General features: G+C 58.8%; 1 protein-coding gene across 3 annotated transcripts; it reads right to left on the bottom strand.

Annotated features, from left to right (window-relative positions):
- Positions 1–1,101: 1,101 nt before the first annotated feature.
- On the bottom strand, positions 1,102–14,039 carry EDA2R (ectodysplasin A2 receptor). 3 transcript variants are annotated; one of them, XM_076347116.1, is made up of 9 exons: positions 13,877–14,039; positions 7,914–8,013; positions 7,058–7,236; positions 6,116–6,201; positions 5,615–5,779; positions 4,943–5,089; positions 3,983–4,473; positions 3,303–3,351; positions 1,102–2,870 (listed from the first exon to the last, which is right to left on the bottom strand). In XM_076347116.1, the coding sequence occupies exons 2-9, from the start codon at positions 7,998–8,000 to the stop codon at positions 2,575–2,577; spliced, it is 1,500 nt and encodes a 499-aa protein (XP_076203231.1). In that variant the 5' UTR covers positions 8,001–8,013; positions 13,877–14,039; the 3' UTR covers positions 1,102–2,574. The 3 variants fall into 3 exon arrangements, with proteins under 3 accessions (XP_076203231.1, XP_076203232.1, XP_076203230.1); XM_076347117.1 differs by lacking the exon at positions 13,877–14,039 and adding an exon at positions 12,940–12,996; XM_076347115.1 differs by lacking the exon at positions 13,877–14,039 and adding an exon at positions 9,108–9,157.
- Between the last annotated feature and the right edge of the window lie 493 nt (positions 14,040–14,532).

Raw genomic sequence — 14,532 nt, 5'->3', positions numbered from 1 at the left:
CCCGACGCTGCCATGGGACAGGAGGAGGCTGGCTCTGCCACCCTGCCCAGCCACCACGGCTCTGCACACCCTGAGGGACCACCCACTGGTGGCACCGGTGACACACGTACACAGGGACACGCAGGACAAGCCACCCGGACCGGTTCCAACTTCAAAGCCAGAGCTGGTGAGCTGAGCTGCACGAACGATCTTACTCAGACTCTGTAGGTGAATTTAACTTAATTCCTGCTGGAAGTGACTAAGTGTGTCCACAGAGGGATTAAATATTTATTCAATTTTGTTACATGATTAATCCAAACACTCTCTCCCTGCCGCAGATAAACCTCAAACAAAAAAAACCCTGACCCCGGGCTGCATTTGCTTTAGCAATACTTTTCCTGTCTGCTCCGTAACAGACCAAGCATGTAATGAGAGCCTGACTAACCCCAGCCTAAAATGGGTACAAGGTCTAATACTTCTGGGTCTTGCGGAACAAAGAGCAATAAAACGACCTTGACTTTGGAAGAAACAAACAGTGGGGGAGAGAAAGTGTCACATCCAGCTGAAACTGCCCATGCCTCCCGTTATCTAACCACATCCTGAGTGCGTTCAAGTCTTAACAGCATTTAATGGGGAAAAGAAAAAAGAACAGCAGCTATTAATACCCGTGTTTGGGCAGGTCTGAGGAAAGGGCTGCCTTCCCAGAAGGTCGCCCGCTTTTTCCAAGTACTGTGGTCAGATAAAAGGCAAAACTTGTGAGCTCAGCCGGGGATGCCCGGTGGGTGCCCGGGCGGGCAGCAGGGTAACAGTGCCGCTTGCTGGCGACCGCCACGCCGCCGGCATGGCCAAGGACCCCGGTGACAGAGGAGAAAACAGAAAGCAGTTGCCGGACCCAGCTGCAGCGTTGAGGAACAAAGCAACAAAGCGCCCGAGTGAGTGCCGCTGGCTCAGCCCCGGCACTGCTGCCCGGGGGTCCCGGGACAACCCGGGATGACACTTATTGGATGCCACCTAAAGGCACCCAGCATTGAATCGCCGGTCGCAGGGAGCTGCGGGTTGCCGGCGCCCGCCGCAGCCCTGCCGCTGGCTGCTCTGCCCATGACCTCAGCAGGAACGGCATCTGCGGCCGGGCGCCGGCACCGCCACGTTGGCCCCACGCCGGCTGGCGGCCGCGCCGGGGCAGCTCCCCGCATGCCTGGCCGCCCCCGCGCCGCCTCGCCCTGCGCGCAGGCACTTGCCCCTGACAGACATGCCAGACTGCAGAGAGGCGGGCAGGAGCAGCGCTCGCCGGGCAGGGCTCGGCTACGGCATGGGCTCCTGCTGCATCCCCCAATCCCCGTTTGCCGGGTGGCTGGCAAAGTCCCGCGTAATGCCCCAGAGGCTGGGGGCAGATTCAGGAGAACAGCCCAGACACCTACAGCCACCAGCCCCAGGGCACAAAACCCAAAATCAGGGGCGCACGGCACAGGCGGGACTGTTGCAACCTCTGACAAATCCTCCAGGAAGAAATTAAAAGCAGAAGGGTGCTCCCCTCCCTAGCAGCTACTCCCAGAAATGAGAAAATTAGGCCATTTTTAGGCAGGAAAAAAAAAGAAAAATTATTTTAAAACAAGCCGGCTCTGCCGTGACTGGCACAGGGACATCACCGCTGACTGTGACACAGCCACGGTCATGGCTTCAGCCTCCAGCTGCCGCCCGGCACTGGCACAGCGCCGGCTGCTCCCCAGGGCACGGCGGTGAAGCGGCCCTGCCTCTGCCGCCCTGTGTCACCGCAGGGTGGTTTGCAAAGCCTCGGTGCTCGGAGGCGGCGGTCAGCAGAAGTCCGCAGGGCCGGGGCGCATGGCAGTAGCCTGGGGAGTGAGCCAGCACCCTCCCCAGGCTGGCAGCCACAGCACTGCGCTGTAACAAGGACATACGTCAACCCATCCTGGGGATCAGTCTGAGACTCCTGCAAGAAAACTGCACCGCTTCACAAAAAGGACATGAAGGGGAAGGCGCCAGGGTGGCACAGGGAGACCGAAGGCTGGAGCCCGGCGCAGCAGCCACAGCCAGATCCTCTGCCGAGGACCGTCTCCGGCACAGAGGGAGAGGAGCGAGCAAAAAGTAAACTGGGAAAGTGGCAACTGGCACCTGGGAAAGCGGAGCACGGGCCAGACAAAGGACGGGAAAGCTGGAATGGGAGGGCCCGTAGGAGGGTGGCTGCCTGTGGAGACTGAGCCCTGTGGCCGAGGGACCCCACGCCAACAGCATGGGGCTCACTGCAGAGTGAGAGCACCGTGGCACAGGCGGCACAGCGACTGACGACACTCTGCTGCCAGACAAGGGTGTCAACACAGCCAGAGAAAAATGGCCTCTGGAGGGGCCTGAGCGAACCCTCCCGTATGGAGGCTGGGAGAAAGCACGGCTGCAGCCTCCCAGCGCTCCCCCGAGGAGGGACGCTTCCCCTCGCGTCCTTCTATTCCACGGTGCAAAGACCATCTCCACGTACTCCCCACGTGCACGCCAGAGAGATTACGTGACCGCAGGGCTACCGGATCCTCTCCCGTACCAGTATACACAGTGCCTGGAGCTTCCTCCGTCCCTTCCCTGTCCTCTCTAGCGCTGGCAGCCCTGAGCCTGGCTGAGTGCGAAGTGGTCGCAGAGCAGGAGCAAGGCATCGAACCGCTGGAGCCGCTGCAGAGCTTGGGCCAGGAGTGGGATGGTGACCGCGCCTCCCGCGTAGGTGAAGTGAGCGACGAGCTGCTCAAATCCAGATATCCGTCCCAGCAACTGGGGCGCGACCCCCAGCTCCAGCGCCACGTGGCTGAAGTTCTTCACACCATTCAAGGAAGGGTCCAACAAGAAGGCAAGTGACTGCACCAAGGAATGGGGCAGCTCTGCTACTGGGAGACCTGGGGGCAGCAACACAGCAAAGCGGTGTTAGAAACCAACCTATGGGGCTAGGATAAGGATAAACAGAGCAGCCAGACTCCAGCCCCTGTCCCTGCCAAGCAGGTGAAACGCCACCCTGCCAGGGTAGGTATCTCCTCCAACATCACTTTCAGAGCTCAGCAACATGGAGCTGGCTCAGTCCTGGGGAGGCTGTTAACTAGTGACAACTGGGCGTCCATCCGCCACCCACCCACAGACCATTCAAGGCAGCATCACAAAAAATCTACCCTGTGAACTAGCACCAAAGGCCACAAAAGTCAGGTAAGTCCCTGTGATGACTGGCACCTCCACGTAGCCGTGGTGGGCTTCTGGAGGAGCTCCCTTCCAAGAATCTGCCTCTCTCCGCTACCCCAATACTTGTAGAACAAACTTGAGGCTGGAGAGACACTTACCCTTCGCCGTGCTGCTGATCTGAGTCACGAGGCTCTGGGCATCACCCACCTGGCAAGACAAAGACCCCAAGGTTGGTGGCAGTCTGGTGAGAACAGCAACGCCTGTCACTGCTCTCAGGGCCATCACAGAGGCTCAGAGGAATGCTGCTTCTCCTTCCAGCACTACCATTCCACGGAGCCAACGACCTTCTTGGGATGCTCCAGGGCCTCCCAGCAAACTGCTTCCATAAACGGTCACCTGGAGCTAAGCTGTTAAGCCCATCTCTCTGCCAGACATTTTCTGAGCCTCAGTGATGTTAGTCACCGGGTTCTTACGAGCTCACCAGAGAGGGAGGAGGAACCAGCTCCCCCCCACTGCCAGGTAAGCTTTCTGGAGAGCAAGAGGACAAGAACCACTCAAGAGCACATCAGTTAAAGATATGCTTATACATTCAATAAATTGACTCTGATCTTTTGAGTGTTTGAAACCGCCCCAGCAAGTCACGTCTCCATGGCTGATGGCCTGTTGAGTGACACATCACTAAACATCTGGCAAATAATTTTTGATAATTACCAGTTAGTCCCAGATATTAATGAACCTTAGTCTACGTCCCTAACCCACTGGCGAGTCCAGCACCCTGTGCCCGAGCCCCAGGTGTCCGGAGGCGGTTCAGAGGAGCAACGAGGCCGGAGGAACTTACCGGCTGCTCCCCGCTTTTGGTGGTGGGATTCGGGAAGGCGGAGGGCGGGCGCCGGGCCCCCTCCTGCCCTGCACTACCGCTCTCTGCCGGGATCCTCTGCGCTGCCCGGCTCGCCGCATCCTCCGGCCGCTCGCCGCCCACAAACTCTGCCTGGGTGGAGAACTTCTGGAGGTCCAGCTCGGTGCACTCCACCGGGGTGTGCGGCCACTTGTGCTGCATCTCGGAGGCGCAGGAGGAGAGGGGGGCCAGGGCCTCCACCGTGCCTGGCTGGCCTTGCCTGGGGTTGGAGGGTGGCAGGACCCCAGCCAGGCAGTCACCGCGGCCTGAGGCCCGGATGAGGGGCTGGCTTTCCAGGAGGCTCCTGCCCAGCTGGGCTTTGGAGGCAGTGCCGACCACGACGGCCGGCGGCAAGTCCATCTCCGGCTGGAGAGAGGGGAGCTGGAGACCCACGGCTTCCACATCTGAAGTGAACTGCACCGCTTCCACGGGGCCTGAAACCAGAAACCGGTACGGCTCAGCAAAGCCCGGGATCTGCCCTGGCCCCTTCTGGGGGTCTGTCAGCCCTGCTGTTAAACCCATTGGCCCAGGGCCTGCAGGGAGAGCTGGGAGCACCCTGCCAGAGACCAGACCCCTGTCCCCTGCACCACCACTGAGCAAAGCCACTTTTGTGCCTTTCTGCAAAGTTTTGAGTGGGGTCGATCACTCCCCCAGTCACAGGGAGAGCAGGAGCGGGCTGGGGGGATCAGGAGCCACAGGGGCTGCGCGCAAGCATTTCTGGTACAAGGTCTGCAAGCGTTTGTTAAGAGAGGTCCCAAATTTCATGTTGGTGGGACTCAGCCACCGTCCAGCTTTGTCCTTCCTGCCTAAGGGCATATCAGTAGGTCCTAGGACCGTGCGAGCTGGAGCCCAGCACCACCCTCCCTCCCCCCAGAGAAAGAGGAAGGTGCCAGGAGCAGGTACCTTCTGCCTGCCTGTAGCAGGGGCTCAGGTTCTTCACACCCAGGCAGCAGGGACCAGACATCTGCTCCTCACACAGGAATCTGCCGGGCACTGCTGCAGTCGGGAACATTGCTCGCTGGCCCGAGAAGTTCTGAGTCCTCAGGAAGACTTGGAGGATAGAGGAGAACCAGTCTGAGCGAAGCTTGGCTTGCTTCCCCAGCACGTCCTCAGCTGTGCGGTATGTCTGCCGGCGAGGAGCTGGAAGCCAGCAGCTCCCTGGCACGCTGCTGGACACCAGTGTGCCCCAATCCCAGCCACCAAACCTAGTGCCCTCTTCCCCCACCAGTCCTATGGTCCTGCCTTGCAAAGAGGCACTCAACCTCAGCCTGCCCCTGAGAAACTCCAGGAAGAGAAGATCGCCAGTTCTGACAGCATTGTCCTCCGACTAATTACGGTACTAGGGAGGAGGGAGGCTCCTCCGTGCCTTTGAGCAGGCAAAGCACAAGAGAGGTCCTGCAGATGTGAAAAGCAGGATGACATGTTTATTCCATATGAGCAGAGGAACCTTTGGGTCACTGTACGCTGCAAGAGCAGCAACGCTACAGACAATGCTCTACACAGTGAGGAGGGGGCCACAGGCATGTGTGAACAGCAAAGGGAGAAGGAAGAGAAGCACTGTAGGCATTGACTCACCTCGCTGGCACTGGCTCTTCCAAAACCGCTTGCAGTAGATGATTGAGAGTGCCAGAAGCACCAGTACGATGATGACCAGGGCACTGCTGGTCAGTGCAAGAAGGGCCGTGTCCTGCGGCGGTACGGTCGGGACGGCTACCTTCACCAGGTTTGTTCTGGACCGACCTGCAAACACACCAGCCACAAAACATTGGAGCCTAACCCCGAGGCTTGGGCCACCCCCTCCCTGCCAGTCCCTCTTCATGTGTAATGACCATGCCTCCTCCAGCAGGTCTGTGGGACAGTGGCTTGTGCTGTGGCCAGCGGAGTAGGCTTGGCCAGCAAACGGGATCAGTGAAAGGATGGTGCACATCTGAGCGCACACCTTTGACACGGTCACAATGACTTAGCATGTACCATTACTCTGCTCCACCATGTCCTCACCACCCCCTCTACCCCAGAACACCTCGCCCCCCCCCCCCCCCCCCCCCCCCCCCCGCCCCGGCAAGGGACAGCACGTACACTGAGGCTCAGAGGAGGGCGTCTGCTTGGTGCAAGGGATGCACTCCCAGTCCAGCTGCCCGCTGATCCGCGCCTTGCGGTAAAACCTGCCAACAGAGCAGAGGGTCTCAGCAGCGCACGGCCCCGCGGCGAGCCCCCACCAGCCCGGCTCTGGAGAGACAGGCGGTTTGTCCGCTCCGCGGCAGCGCGGGGAGAGCCGACCCCCCCGCACTCCTGCCCCAGCAGGCTGGGATGCCCCAAGGTAGCAGCTCTCTCAATCGCTGGCTGAAGCCATACCCGCAGCTACTTTTTCATGTCTGTCGCCACTTTGGCCAAGGAGTGACATCACTCGAACTGCCTTCCCCCCCGGCCCTGCATCTGCTGAAGTGGGCAATAGTGATCAATAGCCCCATGAAGCCACAGAAACACCCCAGCCTACCACGGCGTCTGGGAAGAGGCTCATAAACCAGAGCCCCGACTCATTCCTCTGCCCCGAGTCCCACTGCTCGCCAGCACGTGGTCTGCAGCCCTTGGGCATTTTGCAGGCTGGTTGTATACAGCAGTCTTCATTTCAGCAACTCCTTAAACCCATCACCCGAGGCACAGTCTGTCCTCCTCTTTGGGGACCACCAATTGTAGTCATCTACAGCCGCTCATCTTCCAGGGCTTAGCCACCCTGGTGTCCACAGGAACAACTCAGGCCTGGAAGGAGTTTTCTTCCACTGCTTGTTCATGGGAGCCTTCAGGTTCCCTTCTTTGGAGCTACAAGGGGGCCATCGGATGGGTCTGATTTGCATGTCATTAGCAGTGTCCTCAAAGAGGCAGCCCTGGGTCACCAGGGCTCCTCTTACATCCCATGTTCTGGGTGGCCTCAGATAAAGCCCCCTCTGTCCATCCCCTCCCTGCACACTCCCAGGTGCGGCCACTATGGCTCCGCTTGAGCCAGGATCCGGCCCCACTCACCCCGGCAGGCATTCCCCACAGATCGCGTTGGTCGTTGCCGTGCAGTTGGACTTCTGGACGCGGTTGATGAGGGTGCAGGACAGGCAGGGCTTGCAGCCATGATGCCCCCAAATGTCCTTAAACTTCCTGGGAGGGCAGGCAACGCACTGCGCATCCCCCCCGCTGCCATCGCCACAGTCCTGCAAGACACGAGGTTGAGCGCACAGCTGCGGCGAGGAGCCACTTCAGGTCCCAAAGTGGTACCGAGGTGAGCGGCATCCCTTCTTTGGGGGCAAAGAGTGGAGGGGTTACCGCTCATGCAAAGGGTCCTCAGAACCCAGCCGAGAGCAGCTGCCACCAGAGCAGCTCCAATGGAGACACGCGGGGAAGCCCTTTGCTGCCCAGCCAGGGCCCACTGGCTGCGTTTAGGGAGGAGGAAAGCTCTGGCAGCGACGCGCTTTGGGAGACACCGCGGGGCGCCTGGGCAGGAAGCACCAGTCCCACCGCCGAGGCTGGGCCGGACCTCCCCCGCAGCCATGTCCTGCTCGCGCCCACCCAGCACGCAGCCTGGCCGGGCAGTGCGGCTTCACCCGGCGCTATGGACCAGGAGGAAATTTAGATTTCCATCAGCAAAAAGGAAAGAGGGCACCCCGAGCAGCAACCTGAAATCCCTTCCCACCCGTTACTTCCATCATCTCGCCCTCCTATCCAAGGTGAGGGAAACTGTTCACCGTCCTTTCCCACTGAGTCCCAGCTCTTCCCAACATGCCGGCACCTAAGACTATCCTTCTGAAGAAAGGCTGGCAGAGGATTCCCCTAGCACTGTAAAAGCCTCGGTGCCAGATGATTCCTAGTCCTTCCAGAGCAGCCAATTTACCTTGGAAAGCTCCTGCCCGGGCATGCAGTTTCTGCAGGGGATGCATTTCCCATGCTCATCCAGGTACTCGCTCTCTTGGCAGTCCATCGGGGCTGGGAGCCTGAGGAGGAGAAGAAGAGAAGGCAGAGAGGTCACAGCCAGCCCCAACACTTTTAAGATGAGCAGCGTGCCCTTTTCTGGGCAGAAGTTTCCGCTCTGGCCAGGACGGCAGTCTGCATTTCTTATGCATCACGGATGTCACTGGCAGGAGGAGGCTGCCTGCTCCCACCGCACGGCAGGCTGCTCCAGCAGCTCAGGAAGGGCTTCCCAGCAAGGCTGGGGATGAACTGCCTGGTTTTGCTGCCTCATCGTAGCCTTCATGATGGAGCAAATGAAATTTCGTTTCCAGTATTAAGGTAGACCCACCGATTGCTCAGGTCACCGATTCGCAGGAGGCCAGTGGACTTTGCCAGCCCTGGCTGTAGGTCTGGGCACCCCAGACTATCGGTAGAGAGCTCAGTCCCAGCAAAGTCCCAGCTTCGGGACCCGGCAGCCCAGCTCCGGCCAGCGTGGCTGCGTTGGTCTGACACGACCAAACGCTGGTGGCCGGCTGTGTCCCCAGCAGAACAGGACACGCACTTGCCGCCCCGCTGCGCCGGCCTGGAGCCGTGCAGGCTGTCCAGGCTCTCGCTCCGCACACATTCCGGCTCAGTGCAGGCTCGCTTGCAGACATCTCAGAGCACCAGCTGAACAAGCACCCACCTCCCTCAAAAACACCATCCAGAGCCTTCCCGAGGTGAATTAATGGCTCAGCTGAAGTTAGCAGCAGAACTGCCCCAGCCTCAGTGGAACCACAGTTTGCACCTTCAACGAGGGCAGCTCACAGGGGAACACGGGACCGGCATCTCACCGAGAACAAGCAACTCAGACTGAAGCTACAAAACTGAGCAATTTAGTTGGAGTTTTGGGGCTGTCTGTTCATTTCTGCATATTCTAGATAGGTTCGTACCATAATGACAGAAATGGAATAAAATCCACCCCCACTAGACCAATCTTCATTTTGCTTTCCCCATAACCTTGTGCAGCAAATCAGAAGAGAAACAGTGTTCAACCAGCCTTGAGAGCAAAACTCATTGACTTCCAAGCACCCACCAGGAATACGGAACACCTGAAAATGCTCTTTTGAAGACCACCGCCCTGAACAGCCTGAATCACCTGGGAAAACCTGGCATTTCAACCAGAGCCGTCCTGCTCCACAGCCTCGGGAGAAGGAAAAGCTCAGCCGGGATGCCCGTCCCCTGCAAGGCTCTAGCAGCAGAGGAGGGAGCAGACTGCAGGGCTCTCAAGCACCCCCCGGCCCCTCCTGCCACAGCCCCCTTCCCCTCCCATCTGCACCGTTCCCGGGCACCGAACACAACGTCCCACAGCAGCATTCCTCTGCAGGCTTTTTCTGCGCTCCTCTGCTTAATCCCCCACCACTCCCTTGCCGGCTGCCTTTTGGAAGCAGACACTTGGACGGGCTCCCCAGGCTCTGAACAACCGAGATTCATTTGAGATGAAGTCTGCCCCGGACGAGCATAGAAAGTGAGTCACCCCTCGCCGCAGCTCCCGCACACGGCCGGGTCTCATTAGCTGTTACAAGGAAAGGCAGCGCAAGCCAGCGAGGATTGGCGATGAGAAGCTAAAGGAGCTAAATTTATCTTGCAAACATCTCGGGAGGGGCACGATCACAGCCTATAAATAGTGTAAAGGTTACTGACACTACCGAATAAATAAAGGAGATTTGTCACCATCTCAGAAGGTGGCGAAGAGGGAGCTCGGTGCCAATGCCCAGGGAAAAGCACAGGGTTTAGTGTTAGGGTTCAGCTACAGGCTGAATGCAGTAGCAAAAATAAAAAGGGGGGAGACAGGCTCAACAGGGGTGACACGCAACTGCTTCGGAGGGCTGGCACACTAACGGCCTGAACCCAACCTCTCGGTGAGCTCCGAGCCCACACCCCCTTCACCCGTGCCAGCGGGTGCCTCTGCCCAACGCAGGGGGGTCAGCGCTGCTGATGCTCTGGTCCAGAGCTTGATTTAGGCTTTCGCTCGTAACAAGAGCATAAAGATGTATGAAACAGCGTTGTAGGCAACAGAAAAGGAGCCAAGACACTGGAGTCTGGAGAACAAGGGGACCGATTTTCATCGGCTCTCCAAAGTGCCACTGTAATACAAGAAAGAAGAACTGGTGGGGAAAAAAGCCTCCCAAAACCAAAAAGCAAACCAACAGTCTTTTTGGTGAAACTGTCTTGCGAACGCAACACGACCACTTTCTCTCACACATTTACAGATTCTTCTGCACTTCAGAAGGGTCTGCAGCTAGGGATACATCCCTCCCAGCCTGCCTCCCCAGGAGAGGCACAGCTTAAACCAGTTTCCCAAATACAGAAAGTTACACAGGCAAAAGGAATCCCGTGGCAGTGCAACTCCACGCATGAGGATATCTGCCAGCATGACGGTATCACTCCGGGATGGCGGGGGAAAAAGCACACCACAACCATGCCAGCAAAACTATTAAGCATAGAGCAGGCCTGCTATTTCTCAAGCCACAATATAATGATACATGGAAGAACGCTTTGTTGAATATCTGGCATGAAACTCAAAGCTGTGGGATTTTTTTTTTACTTCTTATTTTAACCATACCAGAACCAAGACATTTAATTTGTAAGTGGAGCATACATCCAAACTACATAGCACTGCCCTGGTAAAGCAGCAATTTCGGATAGTCTAATAAGCCACTAAAACAACTGGTCCTAATTAGCAGAAAGTAAAAACCAAAAACACAGCAAAACCCTCCCACCTCTTTGGAAACTACATGGGACGTCAAGGTGACTGCCAGAGCAACAGATTTTATTTGCCAAAGAGGAATATAAACATGACACAGTATCAATGCACTTTTAAGTTGGAGGGAAACAAAATGTACTGCCATCGTTTTGAGATGCATGAAAACTTCTAACTTAAAAACATCATCATTTGTTAAAGGACTCTTTTATTGTCTTAGTGGGACAATTTGCCTCAGCAAGGCAAGCAGAGTGTGCTCCCCACTGCGTTGTTACTCAAGATAGCAAAAACATGAGTTGCTGAATGAATTTCACTGCATGAGATAAAAAGCGTTTCAGCAAAGCTACAGTGCAAGTTGCAGTTCATTCACCTCTGTGACAGTTCTGGAGCTCTCTCATTTTCTTTTTCCTGTGAAATGTAATTGTCAAAAAAATTTGACTATCTGGGAATCTAAACTATATATATATATATAAAAAAATTTCTTTTGTGTCCAGCTAATGGATTCTGGTAGGAAAAAAAGCGCAAGGAAATCAGTAAGTGAAAGAGTACAAAAAAATCATCAGTGAAAGCGTTAGCGCTTCTGGTTCTCCCTGTCTGACCACGGCCGGTACCGGGGGGCAGGCAGGGCAGGCAGCACGGCGCAGGACCCGCAGCAGGAGATGGGCCGGGCTGGTCCCTGCCCCAGGCGCAGGCCCTGTCCTCTCGAGCCATGGGTCTCTGCTCGCCTGGGACAGGGGGGTGGCCGAGACCCACCTTCAGGGGCTCTGACACCTGCACACCTGCAGCGGCTCTTCTACGTCACCGCGCGAACCAGCGGGATGTCGCAGGAGGTTTCTACTCTGCTGCACGACAGACTAGCACAGCCAGGCAGTAACTGCGGCTCAGATGAGATACTTGTATATATTGGAACATAAAACTAGAGAGCTGAAATCCTAAGTAAGAACTGCAAGTGAAAAGGAGGGGGGGAAAAATTGAAATGTTATCTGGAAAATATTACTGCATGCCTTGTGTATGGCAGTGTCTAGTCCCAGCCTTTGCTCAGTTATTCCTCTGCTCCTGCTCATTAGTCTGCACTCGTTTTGTCCGGACAGCATCTCTCTGTGCCTCCCTCCACTACAAACCATGCTGGGAGTGACTCTGCCACCCCTGAAGGATGCTTTGTAGATGAAGGACTGCTCAGGGAAGCAAAAGTAGGGGAAAAAAGGCTGAATCTGACTCTTTCCACGTGGCTTGGAAATCAGCAGGTTTTCCAATATATTTGGAAATTCTACTCACAAGATCGTCCACTAACTGTTTAATTTGGAGTGGCTGGGAACTTATGTTTGCTTTAGGTGAAAACACCCCAACCTCAGGCGGGAAGCACTCTGGGCTGGTCTCATCTCTCTTAACTGCACTGCACTGCAATAGTCCCCAGGTTGCAACACTCACTTTCTACTCCTGCTTGCTCGTTTTAGCTGCAGAGGGGAGCAGCTGAAACACTACCAAAAAAGCCCCCAATACAGGACAGAGTGCATTACTCCTGGTTTTGCTGCTGTTCCCATTCAGCTTTGCAGAGTCCCACGAGGCACCCACCCAGACACAGGTCTATCCCTGCCCAAATGGAGGGCTGCCCCCGGCACCACGTGCCCGCGGGGAGTGCCGGTTCCCCTGGGGAGCAGGAGCCAGTTTACAAGCTGCAGTGGACAACCGAGGCTCGAGAAAGGAGAATCCCGGTTCCTGGAGGAACATGACATCCCTCCGGAATGTGGATGACTTCAATTCTCGGCCACCCCGGGTTGCGGCTACAGGGCTCTACTCCTGTATTCACTGCGTAGAGGTTTGATAAATAATTATAGATTGGGACCATAACTCCTGATTTTTTTCAAGTTCTGGCTGTCCACCTTGGGCATCCACACTCTGCCTTATTAGATATCTCAAGTAAGACTTCCAAGACTCCTATCAATTTTTATAAAACCTTGGATTTCTACCTGGTTTTCACCCCACACCTACTTCTCAGTAATTGTCACTGTCTTGCTTGCAATAATAATTCAGTCTCTTCGGAGTGCCTGGTTTTTTTCTTCAATTCTTAACACCATCATAAACTCACACAGATTACACCGAGAAAAGCATCATGTAATCTGAATAATGACTGTTATGAATAAAAGAATTTGCAATCAGCACTTATTCTGAACTACTTAAACGCGCCCTGAGCAATGCTTGACACCTTTCGATAGGTGAAAATACTTACAGCGCTTTCAAGGGGGGAGCGCACCACCGCGTGCCCCCGCAGCCGACCCCAGCAAGCACCCGGTTACGCAGCTATCGCCGCTGCGCCCGCAAATCCTCGCGTGGAGGTGAAGAGCGAACCGAGCACCTCGCGTCAGCACCTGCAGATCCGAGGCCTACGACCGCTTGTTTTTGACTTAAATAATCAAGGGAGGCTGGTGGCGGGCTGCGAGACACGGGTGCGGTGCGCCATGTGGCGTGCGCGGCGCCCCACACGCGCTGGCTCTGCGATGCGTGTGGCGGGGGCCGCCCACGCGTGTGCGCCGCCCACGCGGTGCGGGCGGCGCCGTGGGCGGGCGCCGTCCGCGAGTCCCCGCCGCGCCGGAGGCCGCCCGCCCACCTGCCGCGCTGCGCGGCCCGGCAAGCCCCGGCTCGCCCGCCGCCTCCCCCGGCCCGCCACGCGCGGAGCCCGGCCGCCGCCCGCCCCACGCGGGGCGAGCTGCCGGCGCGGCCCCGGCCCGCCGAGAGCCGCCCGGCCCCGCCGGCGCCCCCCGCCGCCCGCCCGCGGGAAGGCGGGCGCCGCGCCGGGATATGCCCGGGCACGTCACGGCGAGGGGCTCCCGGCCCGCGGCGGCAGGATGGCCCCGCATCACCCCGCCCGGCCCCCCCCAGGCCCGGCACGCCCTGCCGGGGCACCCCCGGTCTCCGCATCCCCCGGCCCCCGCACCCCTCGGCCCGGTACCCCCGGCGCTCGGAGGCGCCCGCCGGAGCCGGCTGCAGCCCACGTGTATCGCTGCCGCTGCCCTCCCGGTTGCGGGACCCGCCGCAGCCCCCGCCGGTCCTCCCGACCTCCGCAACAGCCCCCGCCCGGCGGTGACACCGGCACCGGGGAGGGTCGGGACCGCCGCCGCGGGCGGGCAGGCAGGCGGGCAGGCAGGTGCGCGGACCCCGCAGCTTACCTGTGTCCCGGTGCCGGCAGGGCGGTGCGGACCTGGACGGGCAGGGCGGTGCGGAGCGGGACGGGCACCGCAGGCAGAGCGGTGCGGACGAGGACGGGCAGCGCAGGCAGGGCGGTGCGGAGCGGGACGGGCAGCGCAGGCAGGGCAGGGCGGCGCGGAGCGGGACGGGCAGCGCAGGCAGGGCGGTGCGGAGCGGGGCGGGCAGCGCAGGCAGGGCAGGGCGGTGCGGAGCGGGACGGGCAGCGCAGGCAGGGCGGTGCGGAGCGGGGCGGGCAGCGCAGGCAGGGCGGTGCGGAGCGGGGCGGGCAGCGCAGGCAGGGCTCCGTCGGACCCCGCGTGGAGCGGAGCGCAGCGCGTCCCGTCCCGGGCAGCGGGGAGCACCCTCCGCCCCGCCCCGCCGCCTCCCATTGGTGGCCGCCGCCGCCTGGGCGGGGCTACGCAAAGGCAAGGCCCTTGCCGGGGTGCCCGCGAGCGGCACCGACCGGCCGCCCCGAGCACCGGGGCGGACGGGGAGCGGGACCGCCCGGGACCGCCCGGGACCGGGGAGCGGCAGGGCCCGGCCCGGCAGGGCCCGGGAGCTGGAGCCGCAAAGCGCCACATCGGCGTCTGGGCAGAGCAACGACGGGGCGTTCCGGTGTTACCGGCCGCGATGTGAA

This window comes from Aptenodytes patagonicus, chromosome 9 (assembly GCF_965638725.1).
Source record: "Aptenodytes patagonicus chromosome 9, bAptPat1.pri.cur, whole genome shotgun sequence".
Classification (NCBI taxonomy): Eukaryota; Metazoa; Chordata; class Aves; order Sphenisciformes; family Spheniscidae; genus Aptenodytes; species Aptenodytes patagonicus.
The sequence above is the reverse complement of the archived record's forward strand: the minus strand, read 5'-3'. Positions and strand labels throughout refer to the sequence as shown.

Bases quoted from the DNA above. Each gene is read 5' to 3' on its own strand.
- EDA2R (XM_076347115.1), bottom strand. The intron at 6,202-7,057 runs GTGAGTGGGGCC...CTCTGTTGGCAG, and splicing joins TGTGGGGAATGCCTGCCGGG to GTTTTACCGCAAGGCGCGGA. The intron at 5,780-6,115 runs GTACGTGCTGTC...GTGTGTTTGCAG, and splicing joins GCCCTCCTCTGAGCCTCAGT to GTCGGTCCAGAACAAACCTG.